The following is a 23,472-nucleotide window of genomic DNA, read 5'->3' on the forward strand; positions in this document are numbered from 1 at the left end:
TTACCCTGCGTATGGCATTTTTCATCTTCAAACCTGCCTAGAGGCCATTTACACAGAACCCATTTGTGCATTACACTTTTCCATTGGTATTCTGTGTAAACATGCCCTAGAGACTGACATTGTGCTAGCACGTTCTAAAAAACTTTTAAATTAAGTTTTTTATTTTATTTCTATTTTTCTTTCATTGGCTATGTGTAGGCTACATGCAACCAAATAAACCATTAGTAAACATATTGATGGCTCAGTCGGACTGAAAAGCCTTAATGTGTAAACTACTTAAATCGATCCGAGTATTCCTTTTCTAATCCAATCGCGAGAGAACATGTAAGCACTTAATCGGAATGAAAACCGAAAGTGAAAGGACTGCACATGTGCAATGACAGAAATAGCGTAATGACCTGGAACGAGCTGTTCTTGCTGCCGAATAAAGTGTAATATAAATGAGTGTCCTGTCGTTCTAAAATTCTTTCACTCAGCGCCTGTGAAGGGGAGCAGGACAATGTCCAACCAGTCCTTGTCTCGAATTCTCATCCACAGACGACTGGTTTGGGCAGTACCGTGGTTCAAGTGCTTATTGTATCCAAATTATGACCAGAAATTGATAAATATAGACGTTGTTTAAAACAAATAAAGAACCACAGGTTTCTAATGTGCCACAGGTTTTGACCCAGAATGGGTCATTTTGATTCCTCCCGGACGCACTGGATGCATTCGAAATTGCATACTCTTGAGTAGGTAAATATTTAGAACAACTGACTGCTAAAAAAAGTATTTTCTTCATAATGTTCTATATAGTATGGACGTAGGGCCTACTGCAGTCACCGTGTTATGTGACCTACCTACGTCGCTCCACTGCCATCCAAAAATCCACTCCCATGGCCTGGGATATTAAAGTTTCCATCTTTCTTGCCTAAAGAAGTAAGTCATCCGGGTACTTTTTTGCTCATAAGTTGTCCACTATGAATTCGGACCTGCTCTTGTCACATACTGTTTTCCACTTTCTATATAGTAGGGAAATATGCGATTTCAGATGCAGCCCCCTATTTTAGGTTGGAGAATGATGAGTTGAATCAGGTGTTAAAGGAGGGAGAAATACAAAATGGGCCGTGGAGCTGGGTTTGAGAAGCACAGGTCTAGTGCATGCTAACATAAGACAATGGAAAAGCAGCGCAGTGGAATGTAAAAATCCCTTTTTTAGCGGTTAAAAACAAAATGCAGGTCAATGAAATTAAATAAAACACTTTTAACTTGAGACGTGTAGTCCATGTTTTTTTTGAGTTTTTCAAAGGAATCAATATTAACCGTAATAGAAAATGGAGCATTGTAAATATACAATGTGTAAAAAAAAGAATAATAAAAAAGCTAGAGCTAGAGAGAAAAAAGATAAAATTAAGAATAAAAAGTTTTAGATTCAGAATTACAATATCATCATGTGAGCATTTGTGTATACACATTAGACAATGAAATCAATGCCAAGACAGTTTCAGTTCCAAACCATTTATAATGAATTTCCTTCCTAACATCAGTGAGGTTTTAAAGACATCTCAATATTCCAAAAAAGGGGAGGGAACACAGCAAGCTCATGACTGAGGAGGCTGTAACTTTCTGTTTACATATTGAAGATAGTTGATCACAAACACCATTCCAAAAATCAGCAACCAAAGGGCATTCACAGAGACAATGAAAGAATGTTCTGACACTGTTGTTGCATTTAGGACATCGGGAGATACACTAGTATTTATTTAGTTATATTTGTTTAGAGACATACAAACTCTTTGTAAAATATTAAAATTGCATTTCCTTAAATGTACAGCAGGCAGAGATATTAAAGGGTAGTCTGATAATATCTTCCCAGACATTTTAAATGTCACATTTTACATTTTTAATCCATGCCTTGTGCAACAAATCAGATTGTCTACTTTGTGATGGCATACCATGGAGTACAATTTAGATATGAAGTGTTTAACTTCAGTCTCCTTAAAAAAAAAAATCTATCCAAAAGAAATCAGTAGGCTATTATTCAAGGTAAGGCTGTCTAGTCTGAACAAAATGTCTTAGCTGCAAGTACCTTAAGAAATCCTTTTGGGGATATTATGCTGTAAATGTAACTCATCAAATTACATAAAACACCTTATGGAATATATCCTGTATATTCCCACATGATTTAAGATTGAACATTGGTCTGTGGAGTCATTAAACCCACCAGTAGCGTGCCAGGTGGATACGCCAGTCTGTGATTGGTTCCTGCAAAAGTGTAACAGAAGCAGTAGAAATGAACAGGTTTCCAGACTGAGCTGCCGTGTGAAATCAAATCGCCAGCACATCAGGCTGGGTTTACCCAATCTAACATGAATCCATATTAGTATGGAGAAATTTAGAGTTACCAGACTCTGGTTATTATCGATGCTTTAATATTGGCATCATAAAGTTGTGAAAGTTTGGGTGTAACCTAAATATGTGATACCTTAGGGAGGTCATTTGAATGGTTTAACAAAATTAGGCTCTGGTATATCAAGTGATCCTAACGGCATAATCTCTGACTTGTGAAAATCAACTTTATATCCAGAACTAACTCCAAATTGCATTATTTAGTCAGTTAACTCGGGTAATGACATTTGCGAGTTGGTTATAGTTAGCAAAATAAAACACTGTGAGATTAACGATATGATGCACGTGCAGTGGTCAGCCTCTTCAGTATAGTTCGCGTTAAAGAAACAATGGAAAGCAGTCTACTGGAAAATGCACTTCCATTGTAACAAGCCTTGCATTTTATGTATGACTGTCTGTTCCTGCACTAACCGCATCATTCATAGGCATTCATATCTGCATTGATACTGTCCAGCTGTGTGCGTGGGTTGCATACGAGGGATTTACGTCTCTAATGCTTTTTATTCGGCACCTGTGGGACCTGGCGGAAGCTTCCAGCATCCTTCTGCCTCCCGCTAATCCTCTGCTAATTGATGCTTCATTCAAATAAATGAGGATACTAACGTTTTTGCTAATGATAATGATTTGGGGAGGTGGCTGGAACTGATGAATCCTATTGACTGCAGTGAAAGATTGCTTTTTTTCAATTCTTATTTACGTATACGTATAGGACAGGTGGCAGTCTGTACGTCATAATGCCTGATTAATGCTGAGAATACTTGCAGTGGAGAGTCGAATTGATTTCCCTTCACAACCTAATGTTATTATGGGATGTCTACAGTCGGTGAAGGTCTCCAGATCTGTCATCCTTGCATCAGTCATCGTGTAAGGATCATTAGGATATCTTAGTGATACACGGGACTGATTTAGTGGGAATCACAAAGCGAAAGGAATGCCAGAGTTGATGTATTTAAATATGAGGATAAAACAAGATATATGAGATGAGACTTTATAGAATTTAAAAGGTCTAACATGACTTACCATGACCAGTCATTTATTCTTTTTGAAATCTAGTGAGCTCTGGCCCTTCTGAACAAAGTATACGCAGGGATGGCTGACATACTGGAAAATATATTTTGGGTTACTATGGATCATCTGTTTTATCCACAGATCCAGTGACTGTATTTGTTTGTTCCATACATGAAATATTGTTCATCTTTTAAATCCTATTGTTTTGTTTGAATGCAATACTAAAGTGTTCCTGTTTTTTTAAACAGGGTTTCAAAAAGTTATAAAACGTTTCTGATAATCATTCCCCTTAAATTTTGATAGTATATGTGAAGATTTGTATATTTTCAACTATTCAGTAATAGCCACATGTTGAATGACAACATCTCTCTCTCTCTCTCTCTCTCTCTCTCTCTCTCTCTCTCTCTCTCTCTCTCTCTCTCTCTCTCTCTCTCTCTCTCTCTCTCTCTCTCTCTCTCTCTCTCTCTCTCTCTCTCTCTCTCTCTCATGTATGATTAAGGAATGTAGAATATGGTCATGCAGAATAAGGCATTAATATGTGATTTATAAGTACTAATAAACAACCAATATCCTAGAAATATGCATAAGCAACTACTAGTTAATATTGAGAATTGGACCCTAAACTAAAGTGTTACCCATTATTTTACTGATGCTATGCTAATGTTCATATTGAAGAGTGCAACAACAAATATTGTTTTTTTTTTTTTTTAAATGTTTTAAATTTGTTTTCAACTCAAGAGTTTATTTCAGCATAAAATAGTTGCACATTGTGATGGGTCACATCGAGGTGATAAGCAAGACAAGGTTTGAAATTCATGTGTTTGCAAATGAAATGGTGAAAACATACAGAGTAATGTTGAATCATTTATATACATTCAGCAGATGGTGGTGCTTAACTAGTTCAAATCGTGTCTCATACTGTTTTGATACATATATACGAAATATGAAATTAAACAAAAACCATATAACTGCTTCAACATGGGGAGAACTGTCAAACCTGGCCTTCTCACAGAGAAGAAATAACTACAGTCCACAGATTGTCCAAAACAACTACAATAAATAAGAGCATCACAACGAGACGCTGTTCACATTTTAACATCGCAAATATGTACAGATGAACTCAACGGTTCCTCCTTGACGACCACTGACTGACCAAGACCTTAGTGATCGATTTTGACAGCTTGAATATTTTTCAGTGGTTACAAGGATTTAAAAGTGCAAAACGTATGACCTCAAAAGACATTCGACATCATGATAGCTTTTACAATTTCACCTCCTTAAATTTCTTGACAATGATATGCAGTGTATATCATGTGCTTTTACATTGTATAATGTGTTTACGCTACCGATATATGTGGTGACGGTATTACTGTTGTTAAACATATGAAATTGCTTGGTTAATTCACAGAATATTGTACATATTATGGAAATTCCAAAAACTGTACTGTTACGTCTAGCTACATCTTATATCATTTTGAAATAGTAAACATATTTTTTTACGCATCAATGGAAATGAAGTGTTCTGGTCACCTTAACATAAGGAAAAGGTCATTTTAAACCACGAGTTCAAGCACAAGAAAAGCTTACAAGGCACACTGGTAACTTGAACTTGTGACCTAATGAAGAATGTCTGCAAACGGGAACTATCAAGAGTCTGAATTTCAGAAGAAAAAAAATCCCCTCTGCCCAGGTCAAATCAGTCAATCTCTATCTAGACAAAAACCTAATATCCTTTTCCGGCTGAGACTTCTAATATAGACAAGTTTATCAAAGCTCTGTCATTTGCCTTGTTGTCTAGAGTATACAGGATAACCTGTTGCTCAACAAAACATTTCCTTTAAAATGCATTATGAGTAGCCAGAAAAAGAATCCTCTTGATCCTGCTCTGCTCCTTCACCCTTTCCAGAACCCCATTATGTCGCAACATTCTTTTTCCTGCTTGTTTTTCTCTCAAATATCCTATCATTTTAATATCATGAGCTTTTAGGGTTTTTTTCCTTCGCCATTCGCTCCGAGTAGTTCTCATTCTGCTCACAACGCTCACATTAAGCTCCTGAAACGCGTTCCCCCTCCTGACATGTCTCTCTGCTGATCTGAGCGCGTTTTCAGGCTCACTTTCAAATGCTTCTCTCTTCTAAGCTCAAAGTCTCGTCTGTAAAGGTGACTTGCAGTGGCTGGTGCTTGGAACACTGCGCTTCACTCGTGTCGGAGTGCGTGCACGAATGTGTTTTTACGAAGTCTGTGCTCATTTCTGTCCTGTTTTCTCCGCTGCTGGGGTCTTCCAGCTGAGAATCCTGCAGAAGGGTTTGCTGGGTTGACGTTGAACACGTCCTGCTCTGCACTGAGTCACCGCAGCAGCCCATCCCCTGTCCCTCCTCCAGGGGATACAAGTAGGTCTGTGACGTGCTGATCACCTCTGGCTGCTCGGGCAGAACCAGCGACGGCAAATCACGAGACATGAACGATGAGCTGTGGACACCATTACTGCAGTGGAACTCCGAGGGGCTCCTCCCGTGACTCCGCCCACCGATACGGCAAAAGAGGCACTTGACCTTTTCTAGAATCTTCTGCACGACCGTCTTTCTCAGCAGGATGTAGATCCAGGGGTCGAGAATGGGGTTGACAGAGGCAATTCGGATGGCCTTAAGGTCTGGGTTTAGCATTGCTTCTGTGTCTCTGTTGGGATACAGCTGGTTCACAAACACTTGCACCTAGACAGGAAACAAGACATTATCTGTTTACTACTTTATGGGTTACGCTACATTGATTTCCGACACCAAACACAATCATGACACGAGCACTGATATCAGATACTGGTTATATATTTCCACAGTGAGTCAGCAAATGATAAAGTCATCATGGTACAGATCATAAATCCCATGCAGTGATCATCAGTAGATAATAGATGACTCATGCTAAATTGTTTAGAATTTGTGTGACAACCATTCTGGGTTTTTTACCCATTAAAAAATATTCAATCTATGTCACTAAAAATGCAGAGTTGTTTTAACCCATGGTTGGGTCAAATATGGAAAACCCAATTATTGGTTTAAAATTTTACATTACATTTTTAAACCGATTGGTTGCGTTTGAACATATTTGACCCAAACTAGGGTTGAAACAATCCTGATATGAACATAAAAACATTCATTATGGAATAGGGTTTGACTGACTGCATGTTTTATAGACCCTAACTGTATATGTCATTAATTTGACTAATTTTGACCAATGTCATTAATTTTGTGTGCATTGGTTCAGGTTTAATCTACTTAGACATATATATATTATATATATATATATATATATATATATATATATATATATATATATATATATATATATATATATAAACCTGAACCAATACACACAAAATTAATGACATTGGCATATATATATATATATATATATATATATATATATATATATATATATATATATATATATATATATATATGTGGTATATATAATTTAAATTGGATGTTTAGCTTTATAGTTATATGTGATTGCACTTTAAGGATTGCTCTGATTTCCCTGTATATAAAGTATAGTGACAAATAAAGAATCTATACCAGCCTTGTTGAGAGACATTAAAACTTTTTCTGTACGATGCAAGCAGCAAGGCCAATAGAATTCACAAAATAAGACAAACCTTTTAAATAAAATGTATGAAGTGATGGTTGGTTTTCAATGGGAAGGAGTATCCTATATATAAGGTGCGGATAAGCTTTTATTGTTATATTTTTAATTTATGGGAGGAAAAAACATTTAGTACTGTAATACTACGCTATAGTCTAAATATTGCCTTGCTCAATCTAATATTAATTTTTCAGTAGATTATAATGTATTTCACAGGCCTACGTTTTGCTTGTAATTACAATTTGTACACTGCATTTATAGTACTGTAAAATAGGTTTGATACACATATTTGTGAATTCATGGACTTTTATATGGGAGAACATTTAACATGTGGCCAATCATCTTAGCCTAGTTCAAGTTGTTGTTGCTGTTTTTATTGTGCAACATGCTCAAAGTACGCGGTTATTTCACATAGACCACCACATCCTACTTACCACTAAAGGAATGGAGCAGATGAGCACGACAATGGACGTGGCTATGAGAACAATGACCATCTGGATCTCCGCACCAGCCAGACGCGCGAAACTCCTCCTGCGCCTGATCTCCGCGACTCGCGCCTGGTCCGTCCCCAGCGAGGTCCTGCGCACGAAGCGCTTGTGCATCATGATGAGAGCCGCGCACACCAACACGTTACAAATGACGGTGGCGAGGATGAGGACGGAGCTGAAGCCGGCGTACATGTAGGAGAAAGTGGCGTTCGTGCTGTTGTTGTTATGCCAGTCGATGAAACACCAGGTTCCTGGATGTTGGCGCTTCACAGATCCCAGTCCCATGCTGGGAAGAGCGCAGAAGAGAGCATTGGACACATATATTCCTGCGAGGGTCAAGCCTGCCACCCGCTGGTCCACGTAGTGGTTATAGAAATACGCATGATTGATGGCAAGGTACCTCTCGACGGACATGGCCCAGATAATACTAAGACCCGCCAAAGAGAAGAAAAGTAAAATGAACCCGGAATACTGACACAGCTCCGTCCCACCGGGCCACTCGCCCTTCACATAAGTGGCAATTGTGACTGGGCTCGCGAGCAGCGTGCCCAAGAGGTCAGTCACGGCAAGTCCACACACCAGGGTATAAAAAGTTGTCTCCTTTTGCTCTTTCCGTGACTTTCGAAGCACTACGATAGCAATAACGTTCCCGACCACGCCAAATATAAACATAATGACCGGGATGGTAGGGTCCATGGTCATCTTTTCCGGTTTGTGTCTCACATGCATGTCGATGTTCAAATCAGATCGGTCACTTTGCACTCGCCCAAGAAGCATGGCGTGAAACTGAAGTCAAATATCCCTCGATCATACTTTCTTGATGTATGTTCCATGCGCGGTTACGCGTCTCAAATCTCCAAAGCGCGTCTTGGATTAGGATACATTTGGACTCCTCTCAGTCCGGTATCCTACACCTGCGATCTTTCGGAAAGTCAGCCCTGTGTTTTTTTTTGCTCGTGAGAGGTGTGTAGTCCACAGTTGCCCTGCGTCTCAACTAAACTGACTCAAGTTTTTCCCCGAGAGCTTTCTGCCAACTCCGCCCTCGAGCTTTAGAGCGCAGTCTTACACCCTCCTGTCACTGCAAGTTGACACGTATTTGTCTCCCCATAAAATACATACTAGGCTAATATTTATATACAGAATTTACACTCGTTGCCCTTTCTTCGTTTCGCCAAAATTGTATCTGGGTTATTCAAGGCAAAGATGACTTTTGTGTCCCTTAAATCTTGAATTTTTTTTTCTTCCCAAAATGAAAAAGCCCCTCATTTCAACAATCATTAGCAATATCCCTTATTCTGCATAAGGTTAGTGTCTGGTCTTCTGAAAATCCATGACAAACTATAGCTTTAACCACACCCTCGATGTCATTCATTCCAAACCCATAAGACCATCGTCCATCTTCTGACTTTTAATTTTTTGGTGAACTAACCCTGTTTTTCTGATAAAGGATGTATTTGCACCTTGAGGCAGCACATCCTGATAGTGAAAAATATATATTATTATGTGTAACATTGCGTTAAAATTGATATTTTGTTAAGAAACATTAGCTTATAACTTAGCTTATAACCAGTCCCTACAAGGATCAGCATTTTGCTCAAAATATCTAATGACCATTTAAGTATATATTTACTGGCTATACTTACGTATATATTTTATTGACTTCACAGAAGCATTGCAATGTGTTATTCAGCCACTTATGACTGTTGCGATGATAGTATCTCCAAAGCCCCAGCCCACCATTCACCATCCATGATCATAATCCATCTTTGAGGAAGAAATAAAGCAGCACATGGAAAGTACACAAAAACTATATGCTTCTATCATTAAATGATCAAGATTTACATGCTGCCTCTATGTTTAGTTCTGAACCTGAGTTTAAGTTCACACCGGGAGTCTACAAAATATGTCATCCATTTAATATGTTGCTTTACTAAAACTTTAATCATTGACAATGAGATTTATACACTTGTTGAGCAAACTTTTCACCTTCATTTACTCATCTTTGGACATTTCTTTTTGTTGATGTTGTTGCTGTTGCATGTGACCTGGATCTGCAGGTTTTCTCTAGACAATGACTCACAAAATGCACTGCTTTTGACTTTCAACTAGATATTTCTGGATTAGTTGTCTGCTTCCGCCTTGTGGTATGCCTTGTGCTTATTGACGTCTGATATCTGCTTAAGCTACAACATAACTTACGTAGTGTTATTGAAAACCATGCATGCACCAGCTAAGCCTACGAACAGAGAACATTGTGGTTTACACTTGTGGGGTTAAAGGCCTTTCTGGTGTCACTGCTAGCTAAGCTGTACAAAGGAAGTTTTGCGAAGTTCACAGCAATGTCAAAAAACAGATAACTTGTAAAAATGCACAAAACTTGAATGATCACTGGCTCAGATCAAGAAACCCAAATCTAAAGGGTTAAATATCTCCCTTTCACTCTGAAAAAAGCAGATGCATGATGACATGCACTGTGTAGGTTGTGTTCAAAGAGCACTTCTTTTTAGTTCTGATGTGATTCACAAATATTTCCATCGAGATTTGAAGTCACAACCTATATCACACAATTGTGAGTTTATATCTCAGAATTGTGACTTATATTTGCAAGTTAATATCTCAGAATTGTGACTTTATATCACGCAGTTGTGAGAGAGAAAAAAATTATTCTGAGATAAAAACTCGCAATTAGTCTTTTATTTTTTTAAAATTTCATTTAGTGGTGGAAATGGGCTTCCATCATAATTATTAGACGAGAATAACAGCAAAATAGCGAGAAAGTATTGTTGCACGTGACAAAGTCACATGCGATATAAAGTTGCAATAACAAGAAATGCATGTGTAATTGTGAAATATTATGTGAGATTTAAAGGGTTACTTTAGCATATGGCTTTGTATCAGTAGAAACCCAGGAGTATATTAGAATGGTCGTGCTCCCAGTTGACTTAAATACAAAGCTTAATGCTAAAGCACTGAAGTAAAAATAAGTTTCATATATTTGTACCTTTAAGAGTACAAATATATGAAATAAGGTCCCAGTTACCTTTTTTAACTCATTCGTGGAGGCTTATCAGGCAAAACATGCAAATGGGGATGACGTCAAATGGTCCATTAGCACCACGCTTAGATTTTCTGTGCAGGTATTGAATCCAACTCTCACAGCACATCCACAGGAACATGAACATGAAGCAGTATATTTACAGGACGTCAATTTTGTGTTTACTTATTGTCTGAGACGATCGATAACCCTCCATCACACATCATGTATTTAACCTTCTCAAGTAACTTCCTTCTCATTCCACTAGTATGAAAGATGTGTAATCTGCAGCTAATGAAACATAAAACCCCTTGAACTAGAGCTTTTGTTGATTGAGCTGTCTGTGTTTGAAAGGGTGGTGCAGCTGACTAAGTGGCTGTATTACATTTTCAGTGCTTCTGTGACCAAAGTCAATAAGCAGTAATTAAAAGTCATTCAAATGAAAGACAGGAAAATGATGGGTATTTACTTTAATGTAGAATGTTATTATTCTTTCCCAGAGAAAGTAGACGTGAGCCATTGTCCAAAAAATCTATTAAAGTTATCACTTGTTTGATAACCTCAAAAAAGCACATTTAGAATATTTTATTTGTGGTGACGGATCGTCGTTTTCCCGTACATATGATGTAGTTTGTCTAAAAGGGTCTTTAACCACTATTCCATTAGCACTTAATTAGGGTTTCCACAAAAGCTTTTAGAGTTCACCTTGGACTGTGGCTCCTGGCTGAAGTCTTTCTCCCTTAATAATCAACATTTCATCAACGTTTATGGCCATGTCACTTTAAAGATAGGAAAGGCCATTTTAGAGAGGCTAGTAGTAATAGCTAGCCTGACAAGCCAGGCCCACATGAAGATGTTGGGTCTGGGAACTCACCATTGACAGGGCTGATAGATTAAAGGTATCATGAACTGGCTTTTTTATTTTTTATACTGTTTTCTGAGGTCATCTAATGACGTTCATGTGGTTTTTACATTCAAAAACATCATAACTAATAAGTAATTGGCTATTTTCTACACTGGTTTTGAGGCTTTCTCCCAAACTGGATGAGGAGACTGGGCACTGGAGACTTGGAAGTAAACGCCCACGACTAGGATTGGATAAGATTTGCATATTTAATGAGCTTCAGCTCCTGTCATATCTATGCCCCTGTTAGTTCAGTTCACATGAGGGAGGGGTTGTTTTGAAAGCAGCAACCGGAATGATTCAAATACGTCTTTATCAAACAAACACAATGATTTATTTCTCATACACCCACGAGTGATTAGTAGGGTTGGGCATCGTTTTGATTTGAACAATTCTGATTCCGATTCCGATTCTTACTTTCGATTCCGGTTCTTTTCGATTCTCGATTCTGATTCTTTGAGGGGTGAAGTCAAAACATGTCACATCCATATTCAATGCTATTTTCAATACCACGGGGGAAAAACGCTGCATATACTGTCAATTAGATATTTTTTATATAATTTTTTTTTTGTCTGTCTTTTGAAAGTCTCCTATATAAACATTGATCAATTACTATTAAAATTCTCTCACAAATATTTGCTAACTCAATGTATTTTTTACAACGGGGTAATTGTGTTGCAATAGTTTACACACAGCACAAGTAAGCTTGATTTCGAATGGTAAATTGAATTTAAAAAGACGACTAAATAGTAATTAAATAAGAACAAATAAACATATTACAAAAAAATAGCACAAATAAATAAAATAGAATAAAATATATAAATGAAAGACTGCTTTATTGTTTCAGGTAGGTCTAACATTCAGGTAAGAAACTGAATTAAAAAACGCAAAGTGGCTAATTAAATTTAAAATAACATTGGATAATGTTTTTTGCAAAAAATTAAATAGTTTCATATAAAACCATTAAAGTTACACACTTTGATCAGTCAAGAGCAGTGTGATCGTTTGTCTTTTTGTAGTTTGACTTTGAATAACTGCGGTCCCTTTAAGAACTGCCGCACTCATGGATCCTGAACACTGTTCCTGTTACTCTTTCTTCATTTCTTCCTGAATTGTTTACGACTGTGTTTACATTAATACTGCAATAATGCAGTTTGTGTTTACAAAATGTGCACTGACAATTTGGTTGATTGTATTTGACCAATAATAAGCTGGAAAAAGAAGCAAACATTTGCACTTGTATGTCAGAGGGGCTTTATTACAGTATGTGTGTGTGTGCGCTTCAGATGTGAGCCTGAAATCTGAAGAATTCGTAGAATTATGTGCAATCCCGCGTGAAATTCAGACCGATCACACACTAACACTAACACGCTGTCGTAAGGAAAAGTCCAGAAGAAAGTCCAAAAGTCCAAGTCGTTATTTTTTAAACGGTTCCAAGTTGGAACCGGTTCTCGATGCCCAACCCTAGTGATTAGACTATTATTTTTGTATTACATAGCCCGCACAATCATTCAATATAAGCGCGAACCGCATGCACACACATACACGTGCGCGAGTGTGCCCTTCAAATGTCAAGTCAAGAAAGAGAGAATAGCAGAACAAGAAAGGAATATTACGACAGTCATCGGCCTGCCAATGGGCTTCCGTTTTGGTAGCCCGTCTGAAAAAAAAAAACATAGCACCGGGATATTGGGCTTTGCCAGCCCTGGCCCATACATGTCTGAGTCCATCGAGCTAAAGGTATGTTCTGTGAGACACATACACATAAGAAAAACGATCTATAACAATGCAATACTATTACATACAAAAAACATGTTTTACTCACATAAGTGTGTTGCACCATTCCTCCTGTCAGATCCAATATAGAATAGCATTGTGAGATTTGTTTACAAATGATCCCGCGGTGAAATGAAGTGAACACCTCTGTCTTCTCCGTGTCAGCTAGAACTTTATTAAAAAAAAGTTCAACCACGCATTCCTAATATTAGGATCCAAAGGAAGCTCATGCAGCGACTGTGTTCTTCCACAACCAGGAATAGCGCAGTGTCTTGCTTTAGAAAAGGAAGATTTCAGCTCTGAAACTTACAGAATAATCTTATATGACCATGACCTTTTATGTATCAAAAGCTCAAGGGAAAGTCGATTTCTCAATTCATCACCCCTTTAAACTTTCGCCGTATCCGGTCGGCAAAACTCCGAACACATCTTCCCTTCTTAAAGGTGGGGTAAGTGTTATTTCAAAACCATTTTACAAAACGGACTCGGGCCGAGTCCAATAACGAACTTGTAGCCAATCAGCAGGAAAGGGACGTGTCTGCTATTGATGGTGAGAAGAGAGCGCTCAGTGCACGTCATTATTCAAAACAGACGACACACATGACGGACATTAGCCAATAACTAACATATGCTGGCTTTTGCTTGAATATGCTCGTGTGTCATGTTCACTTGTTTGTCCATTTGCGATCGTATTGTCGCTCACTTCAGCGATGATAAAGACCCGTTCATTTCCACACCGTATGGAGCATCTAAATCTCCTCAATGTCTGTTTCAAGCATCAGCTCACAAAATGTGTCCGACAAGTAAGATACTCCTAATATATGTGTGTTTCCTCTTTTCATGATCTATATAACCCTTATCCAGTCATAATTGTAATATGTCTTTAGCTGGACTGTCGCACTTGAGTAGGCTAATATCGAGTTGTTCATGAGAACGGTTTGTGTTTTTGTGATCGGTATAACTCTAATCTTGTCATAATTGTAATATGTCGTTAGTTGGACTGTCGTGCTTGTGTACTATCGAGTTGTTCATGAGAATGGTTTGTGTTTTTGTGATGGAAGGAGTGACTTTTTCATTGAACAATAATATTAGTTCTGTAACACACTGATTCTGCCATAAGCTCTATTCGGACAGTAATTTTTTCTTGTGGGGTCGTAAGGTATTTTCAACATTACATACATGCATACATACATACAGGGGCTAGTCTGTGATTTTATTGCCGTCCGAATCCAGAATGTCAGTGTTTTTCTCCCACCACCTGCATACAAATCCCCGGGTGAATTACCTACTGTTTTTAGACAAACACCAAGGTCATGCGATGATATAATTGCCTTCCGAATCCACATATCTGAGTTTTCAAGAAGAACAGTTTATATCCTTTTTGACCCCTGTGGAGCACCATTTCATTGCGCTTTGCTGTAATTTGGATGCATTTTCAAGATCTAAAGCCTACACTTTTATTACTAAAATTACAGTCCGAATAGGGCTATAGTCATTGCCTGGGTTATTTATGTGTGGGGCGGAGCTATCAAAATAGGGCTGAGACCCTTTTGGGGGTAGGCGCGTGTTTGTTTTGGTGATTTGAAATATCAACAACGGTTAGCAGAAAGGACTTATCCCACCTTTAAGAAGGATTTCAGTGGTGTTCTTTGTTCTTTTCTCAAAGAAAAGCTTAACTCCAAGTCTTCCAAAGTTGCGGCTAAAGCCGATTCGAAAGACCGCCGTTCGCCAGCTTCTTTGTTTTCTAGTAGCACGCGGAACCTCAGCAACTCTGTCTTAAGCCTGCCCACCAACTCTATACATGATGTGAATGGCCTGACCAGAGTTCGTTTTTTCCAGCTCACAAGTCTATGGAGAGTTGGTAGACTACACTCGCTGCAAGTTAGATTTGCTGCCACTAGGGAGCGTCTAGATTTCTAGGCTAAGCAATAGCAATAGCAAGTTAGATCAGAGGAAGCCACAACTCCAAAACACATGAACGCATATTTCAAAGCACATAACATTACAATAATCATGAATGTAAACAACTTACAGAGCTCTAGTTGTACCACCTGACTGCTGCAGAATAATTTCCGTGTTGATAGTGTTGACATAGAAACAGCTCAGTGTAGAATGTCACGGATTGCCATCTCGTAATTATAGTTATCACATGGTGTGAAAACAGCATAAGCTCCTTGTTTTGGTTCAGGAAGAACTGTAAAAGACAGCTGCTATTTGTTCGTGGCGTTTGGTGACTGACGTCTGCCGTACTCTGCGTAGCCTTATGGAGTGTGCTGATGACGTTGCTCGCATCAAACATACTCGTTTTTTCATACTCTGAGGTATGAAAATACATTTGTTGACAGCCAGGTAAGACATCGTCTCATTGCATTCGGACCAAATGCAATGGTTGCATGATCATTTTTTTGGTCCTGAGACTTCCACAGAAGACATGTCCATTTATTTATTTTATTTTTTATTTAAACCATATACCTATGATTGGTCTCAGGATGTGAAGAGAATTTCAACCAGTATAACTTCTTTTTTTAAAGGCCTACCTTACCTTTATCTCTCATTAAAGGAGTTCTTTCATTTGCACTCAGTAATTTAAAAGTCCTAAATGAGGAAGTGTTATACAGTATAAGAAACATTCTGGTGTTTCTCAATCCTCTGAGAAAGACGCCCAGCACTGCAAATAGTTACAAAAATGAGTGTCCGACTTTTGAGACATCTAAAATGAGACAGACCTATTTGGAAACTGCAGAAATATGAAGGAGTTGCTATAAGAATAATTTCCTCGGTCAGCAAGCATTAGTTGTTTAATAACATTTTTAGATGGACCAAATATACTTTGTATCTCTTTAAATACAGTACAACAATAGCAGTTGTCTTAATGTAACTGTAACCTTGCAACATGCTTATTGATGTCTAACTAAAAGGACGGGTGTTTAATGAAATTCAGAAGAGAAAAAAAATTGTCAGGGAACTGAAGAGGAAGGAAGAACTTGGGCAACAAGCGAGTGTTGTGTGTCTGTGTGGTGGATTTCAGTCTGTTCAATACATAGCATTTCCACTAAATACAAATGTATCACCTTACATAACTATGATGCAACTAATACAGGAATTACATTAGATGCAAAGAGAAAATATATAAGCATAAGCTATATTGCCGGAACCATTTAGATCACGTCCTGTTTTGCAGTTTTAGACCTGATGTGACCACTTCCTCCCCAAGTCACAGTCTGTGTTAGAGTATGGAAAAAGTTGTCATTGTAAACTCAAACACACAATAAAGTGAGAGGGTAAAAAAGGAACTGAAAAAATGCTACTTGACACTTATTATGGGGGCTTTCCATTAAGACAATGATTTGTATACAGTACAAACTGCATTGATCCCCTTACACTAAACCTACTCATCACAGAAAACTTTCTGCATTTTTACTTTTTCAAAAACAAAAAAAAAACAGAAAGCTATTTTTCTCACAGGAACCAAAAAATGTCCCCACACAGATAAGGATTTCAGATATTGCTATCTTTTTGGGGGACATTTTGTAGGGTGACCGAATGACAGACTCTGAGGAGTGAAATTTGTTGCATTTGAGCATCCGATGATGATTAATGTCCCTTTCACTCTTTCAGAAGAAAAAACATAACCTGCCATTTGCTTTAACTGGAATCACCTCCTTCCAGTGACATTATCTTGCGCAAGAAAATCGAACATATACAAGGCTGTTTCTCAACTCTCATGGAGTGATATTTATGAAGCATGACCACCCTAGCATTCACAAAGCAGTAAGACACATTTTGAAAACAAGCCAAGACAAATGGCTTGTTCACCCTAGGGTAAGTTTTTACTAAATAACTGCTCAGATAAGACAGATTACTGGAATTGCCGTGGAAAACGTTAGGTTTTGTGTCATGGGATGTACAGCGTGTGTATAAAATCCAAGTTTGGGGTTTCAAAGGGGAAATGAAGAGACACTAAAAACAATGAAAATGCACATATCAAATTATCAGACGCAGCTTACATGAGCATTGAGATGCTTAATCTGTATTTTTTATTATGAAACTCGCATAAAGCCACAAATAAAAATGCGTAATAAATTGTGCTGAATAAGGCACATAACAATTGTGGCTTTTTGCTTCTTGTATTATTAAGTATGTGCTGTGGGCAGACTTTGCGCCTTCATGCAGGTATATCCCACAGATTGTGTTTTTAGAAAGTCAAGGTTTATTGTGACAGCTTTAGTTGTGTTGTTCCCTTCGGCAGGTTGAGCTTGCTGCTGTGGTAAGACCTGTCAGAGGCCCGCTTTGTTCTTCCCCTATGAAATTGGGAGATTGGTGTTTACAGGGCAAGCCTCAATCTGTCATTAGACTCTCATCATACCATCGGTCTAATAAATTCACACACACACACACACACACACACACACACACACACACACACACACACACACACACACACACACACACACACACACACACACACACACACACACACACACGCACGCACGCAAACACACACGTACGCACACTCGTTTTCAGTATCTTTGTGGGGACTCTCCATACCAATTACTTTGGATTGTGCTGTATTGTGATGATCAAATAAATGCAGCCTTGTTGAGATACGTTTTCAAGAACATAAAAACTGATATATATATATATATATATATATATATATAGTGTAATATAAATACAATTTCCCATTTTCTCATTTTTCTCTATTCACTCACCATTCCAATCTTGGACCTTGGTTATTAAAACAAATCAAAAGATAGGCCCTTTGATTTATCTGAGCCAGCTGGTTAGAACGGTACTTGAAGTGCACTGATAAAAAACAATTGGTAGTAATTGTTTGTCTCTCACATTTAGATAAGATCTTTAGTGAGACATATTGTACTGGGACATTTTCTGTTGCTGATGAAAGCAACAACCGCCTGCACTTAGATCGAAACGAGGCCAAATTGGCAATGCTGTGACCAAGACAGGTTTGAGCGCAAACTTATCCAATTTCTCTGTGTGAGGGAGTGTTCATGTGTGCGTACTACACGTCATCTGTCTCATATTTGTGTGCTGCTCAGTGTGCATATGTTCAAATATGCCTATGAGTGTCCTTTCTTATCAGTGTTCCACCTCTCTTCGGGTGCAGCTTGTCGCTTCACATGCTTCACATGCTTCCCATGCTGCTGGGAGAGAGAAGAAGTCACCAGGGAGCTGTTTCAGAGCTAAAGGATGCTGGGACTGTGGTATTCAGCCCACATTTGACTCCATGACCTGCATTACAGACTGTACTTGGGTCACGAAATCCAAATCGAAGATACCAAATGGCAACAACTCCTAGGAAGGGAGAGTGTGTGGGCATGAGAGAGATTATTCTCAATGTTCTCAGCAAAGAATGTACCAGTTCATGTAATGAACAATCTAAAATGCAATGGACTTCATACTCAGAACTTCTACATGGTGTTGTAGAACGAGTACCTGCGGCACTGAGTTCTTAACTCCCCCTTGTTTGTTATTGTGTCCTAGACAAGTTTTAGAAAATGTCCCATAGGAATGACTTGGGGATTTCCAATAATATTGCAAGTTTAACAAATGAGGATTAAGGAGTATTTTTCTTCATTCCATGGCTAGATTTAAAGGACCAAAAATGAAAATTAAACCATAATTTACTCACACTCAAGGTGCAAAGTATGTGACTTTTTACTTTTAGCTGAACACAATCAGTTATAATTAATATCCTGGCTCTTCCAGGTGCCCCAGTGACAGCTGTGTACCTTATTTTCTGAGAGTGTATTTACTTTGTTAGCACATACATCAGGTCATAGGCTGAACAATTAATCTCTGCAAGTTAATGTACATCATTTTTTTGTTGTCATTTATTGTCTGGAAACAGCTTTCCTTCTCAGCTGATGTCAGTTTGACGGCTTAGTTTGAAAATGCTTAACCACTCCCCTCCAACTGTTAGTCTGCTATGAGCGAGAGATGGAGAGGAGGAGCGCTGAGGTAAAACCCTGCCCTCTATTCAATATTCTGTTTAAACTTGGAAATACGTCACAGCACTGAAGTATATAGTATATTTACTTACATTCTTACATATTAGTTTATGTGGCTGTTGAAAAGCGAACGACAAGGAAGTAAACAAAATATACTTTTAAATAGTCTCATGAACTGGCTTTTTGAAAAATTGTATACTGTTGTCTGAGGTCAACTTATGACTTTCGCATGGATTTTACATTCAAAAACATCATAACTAATAAATAATAAGCTATTACACTGGTTTTGAGGCTCTCTCCTGAATGCTGGGTTTTGATGGGCTTGCCGCTGGAGACTTGGAAGTAAATGCCCACGGCTAGGATTGGATAACATTTGCATATTTAATGAGCTTCCGCCCCCCCTTTCAGTTCTCACGAGGGAGGGGCTGTTTTGAAAGCTGCAACCGGAATAATTCTCTGACAGGGCTCAGTCTCAAAACGTATATATTAATCAAACACAATGATTTATCTCTCATCCACCCGTGATTTATTACATTTTTTTATTACTTGGCCTGCCCGATCAATGGATATAAGCGCGAATCACACACACACACAAACAAACACGCACGCTGTTCTTCAAACATCAAGTCAAGTGAGTGAACAACAAAGATCAAGAAATTAATGTTATTTCACTATTTACAATTCACTGCCCGCCTGCCGAAGTTTTGGTAGCCTGTCTGGAAAACACACAGCCCCAGGACGTTGGGCTTTGTGAGCCCTGGGAGTCTGATACCGAATCGCAATGAACCGACAAATAAGGGATTCTCCAGCCTGTCAGCATGCTGATATGCTCTGTTAGACACGTCATGTAGACATAATCAATACGATCTAATGCCGTATCGCATATTTTTTTTAAAAACATGTTTTACTCACATAAGTGTGTTACACCATTCATGTCGTATCCAATGTGTTTTAATCTCAATATGTCTGCAAATCCAGTGGGTTTTTTTTATGGTTTTCAATGTAAATTACACAATGACTTGCTCTTCTTCACTGTAACTGTAAATTTAAATTACATTAAATTAAATGTAAGGTTAAATTTATTACAGTTATTCACTTTACATAGAAGAGCAACTTTCTGTTAAACAATGAACTGTTTTCACCGTAGCTTTTATACAGTTTTGTATGGTTAAAATCACAATAATTTTTTACAGTGTGGGTCATCCGATATGAATTCCGAATAAGGGCTTTTATCATTTCAAAAGACCATCACTGTTTTGAAATCAAATACACGTTACAGGTTGCAAGATTCTAAGATGCCACATGTATATCACATGTATTAATATAATTATAATAATAATAAATAAATAAAAAAAATATATATATACTGTTTTGTGGATGTTATAAAATATTTATGGGTGGTACGTTTTCTCAGTGTATTGCTATTGGCTATTGGCAGCTAATGCTGGATCCTGGTTATTAATACCACACTGTAAATGGCTATAGGCTACATTTCTGAGGCAGGTGGTTAGAATTCTACATATAGGTCACCTATAAAAACCCTCTGTAGGTCAAGGTTTTACAACCCCAGATCTACAAATAAGGTAGAGAACCAACTTACAATCCATTAATACAGTATATTGGGGCAGGTAGCGGGAAACAACAAAGTACTCACAAGAATATACAGACCTTTTCAGAGCTCAAACTACACTATGGCAACCATTATACAATATGTCATTAGCATGCCAGCTATGTTGTTTTACAACAATAAACAAAGACTGACAAGATAATAGCTCATTTTGACTGGGTAGCGGGACACATATTTCAGACGTCCATAAAATGGCATACAGCAGAGCATCTGTGTGGGTGGCTGAAGGAAAATATTCTACAGGGAAAATGTATAGGTTGACCTCTCGAACTAAAACCATGTGACTTCTGACACTCTTTCGTATAGTCTGTATGGATGTGTGTTATGTAAGAGCTCACAAAGAGTTTGCGTTTTCTGTAGGTACAGAATGTGGACAACAGTATAAAAAGGAAATGCTGTGAAATGTTTATTTTAAATAGAGACAGTTTATCTTGCATAAAATGAGTACTGGTGTCCAGTGCACTGTTTAATATGACAAGATGAACGAGAAAGGAACATGCAAAATGTAATCAAGAGGAAAATGAGGGAAAACATTTGCAGGCATTTCCTAATAAATTACCAAATACGCTCCATACGTTCTAGAATATATAGACTCACAAGTCAAAAAGTGTGCTTTTGAACTGTAATTAATTTGCTGGATATAAAATATGACAATATCTTATATCGGAGACATATATTGTTTTATGCAATGAAATGCAATGGCCGGTGCAATATAAACATGAAGAACACCATGTGTTTCAGTGACACTTCACAGATAACGAACAGCGTTGAGATAGATAACACAAAACAGACGGCACTCATAATTCCCTCATACTAATGTGTGTGTGTGTGTGTGTGTGTGTGTGTGTGTGTGTGTGTGTGTGTGTGTGTGTGTGTGTTTGAAAATCCTGCGATGAAGGTGAGCTGGGAACAAAGAATTCCTGCTGTGCTGTCGGAACTGTAGCTGTGAGATAAATTCTAAGTTTCCTAGGAGTTTGTTGCTCCTTTCCGCCAAACACTATTCTCTTATTTTCCCTTATGCATTTATCTATTAAACAGTGATTATATTGTTTGTTTGTGTGTGTGTGTTTTTGTATGTGTGTAGGTGTGTGTGTGTGTGGGGGGGGGGGGGGGGGGGGGCAAGAACACAAATGTGTATAATGACATGGCTATAACATAGGTATTACAAGAAGAGGGTGAAATATGAGGACTTTACCCATGTCCCCACTTTTAAAAATGCTTATAAATCATACATCAGGATACGTTTTTTAGTAGGTAAAAATGCAGAATGTTTCCTGTGATGGTAGGTTTAGTGGCAGGGGCAGTGTAAGGGGATAGAAAATAAAAACCATTATACCTATGGAATGTCCCCATATGTCACAAAAACAAACGTGTGTGTGTGTGTGTGTGTGTGAGTGAGTGAGTGAGTGAGTGAGTGAGTGAGTGAGTGAGAGAGAGAGAGAGAGAGAGAGAGAGAGAGAGAGAGACAAAGAAAGATGGAGGGAGGGTGGGAGGTGTAGTAGATTTTCTTTTCTCTCTCGCTCTCTCTCTCTCTCTCCATAAAAAAAAGATTTTGGTTTTGCGCATAATTTTAGGAGCTTGGTAAGATCCCAGGCATTCACAGTTTGTGATTCGCAGAGAGAACACTCATAAAAGAAATTATGGCTTAAATGACGCCTGTCATCTCTGGTTTTCATGTGTGCTTTTAACACAAGCTTTAGTAGAACAAGTCTTGACAGTTGCCAAGTATTCTCCCGTGGGCAAACCAGAAACAACACAGTAATCACCAACTCAACCCCAGGAGAGAATGTCTGTTTGTATATCTAGCCCATATACACACTCTGTTTGTATATTCTGTTTGTATGTGTGTGTGTGTGTGTGTGTGTGTGTGTGTGTGTGTGTGTGTGTGTGTGTGTGTGTGTGTGTGTGTGTGTGTGTGTGTGTGTGTGTGTGTGTGTGTGTGTGTGTGTGGAGATTAGAATAGCAAAGGTGGTCGTTGAGGGACTGTGGACTTTAAAGACATTACTGGAGACGTAAAGGACATCAACAACAAACAGGCTGCCAAGCTAAATTTAGCTTAAAGAGACGTGACTGATACACTGAGTAACTTACAAAAGAAGCTGCTTGTCAAATTGTCATGTTTATGCCTCCGAGTTTCCAGAGGCACCCAGAGATCTTGTACAGTAAAAGTCATTTGAGGACTTTGAACATCAGACAAAACTTGTAGAGCGCATTGGAGAAAACATTTATCGTTAACATATGTTGGCAATATACAAAATACGCACATTTAACATATAGCTATCAGTATCAAAATGGTTAATTTGACTAAAAAGAATAAATTAAAGCCTGTTATTTTTTAAATGCTAAAACACTTCCTTGAAAACTTGAAAAAGTTTTCAATTTTGTTGGTGATACCAGTGCTGCAGAAATTGTACAATAAAGTTCTAAAATATGAAAACATTATGATTTAAATAATTGCTATAAGCATCAGATTTATATTTGCATATGGGCATAGTTTTGCATTCCCACATGTATTTTTAGAGAGCGTGGCCCTGGACATTTGCAACAAAGTCTCTTGTGCAGATTTTAATTATATAATTGAACCACGTGAACTGTCAGGTAACTCTCATGTGTACCTTTATAAAAACCCTCTCCTTCAA

General features: G+C 38.1%; 1 protein-coding gene across 1 annotated transcript; it reads right to left on the reverse strand.

The window, feature by feature from the left end:
- Window positions 1–4,247: 4,247 nt before the first annotated feature.
- ptger4b (prostaglandin E receptor 4 (subtype EP4) b) lies at window positions 4,248–8,615 on the reverse strand. The gene is made up of 2 exons (XM_067438600.1): window positions 7,467–8,615; window positions 4,248–6,107 (listed from the first exon to the last, which is right to left on the reverse strand). Exons 1-2 carry the CDS (start codon window positions 8,295–8,297, stop codon window positions 5,514–5,516), a joined length of 1,425 nt encoding a protein of 474 aa, XP_067294701.1. The 5' UTR covers window positions 8,298–8,615; the 3' UTR covers window positions 4,248–5,513.
- Between the last annotated feature and the right edge of the window lie 14,857 nt (window positions 8,616–23,472).

Source organism: Pseudorasbora parva, chromosome 3 (assembly GCF_024679245.1).
Source record: "Pseudorasbora parva isolate DD20220531a chromosome 3, ASM2467924v1, whole genome shotgun sequence".
NCBI classification, from domain to species: Eukaryota; Metazoa; Chordata; class Actinopteri; order Cypriniformes; family Gobionidae; genus Pseudorasbora; species Pseudorasbora parva.

What these genes read in the sequence shown, in the direction of transcription:
- ptger4b (XM_067438600.1), bottom strand. Translation starts at nt 8,297, where the DNA reads ATGCTTCTTGGGCGAGTGCAAAGTGACCGATCTGATTTGAACATCGAC. An exon ending in TCTGCTCCATTCCTTTAGTG is followed by an intron (nt 6,108 to 7,466) that starts GTAAGTAGGATG and finishes TTTCCTGTCTAG; the next exon opens with GTGCAAGTGTTTGTGAACCA.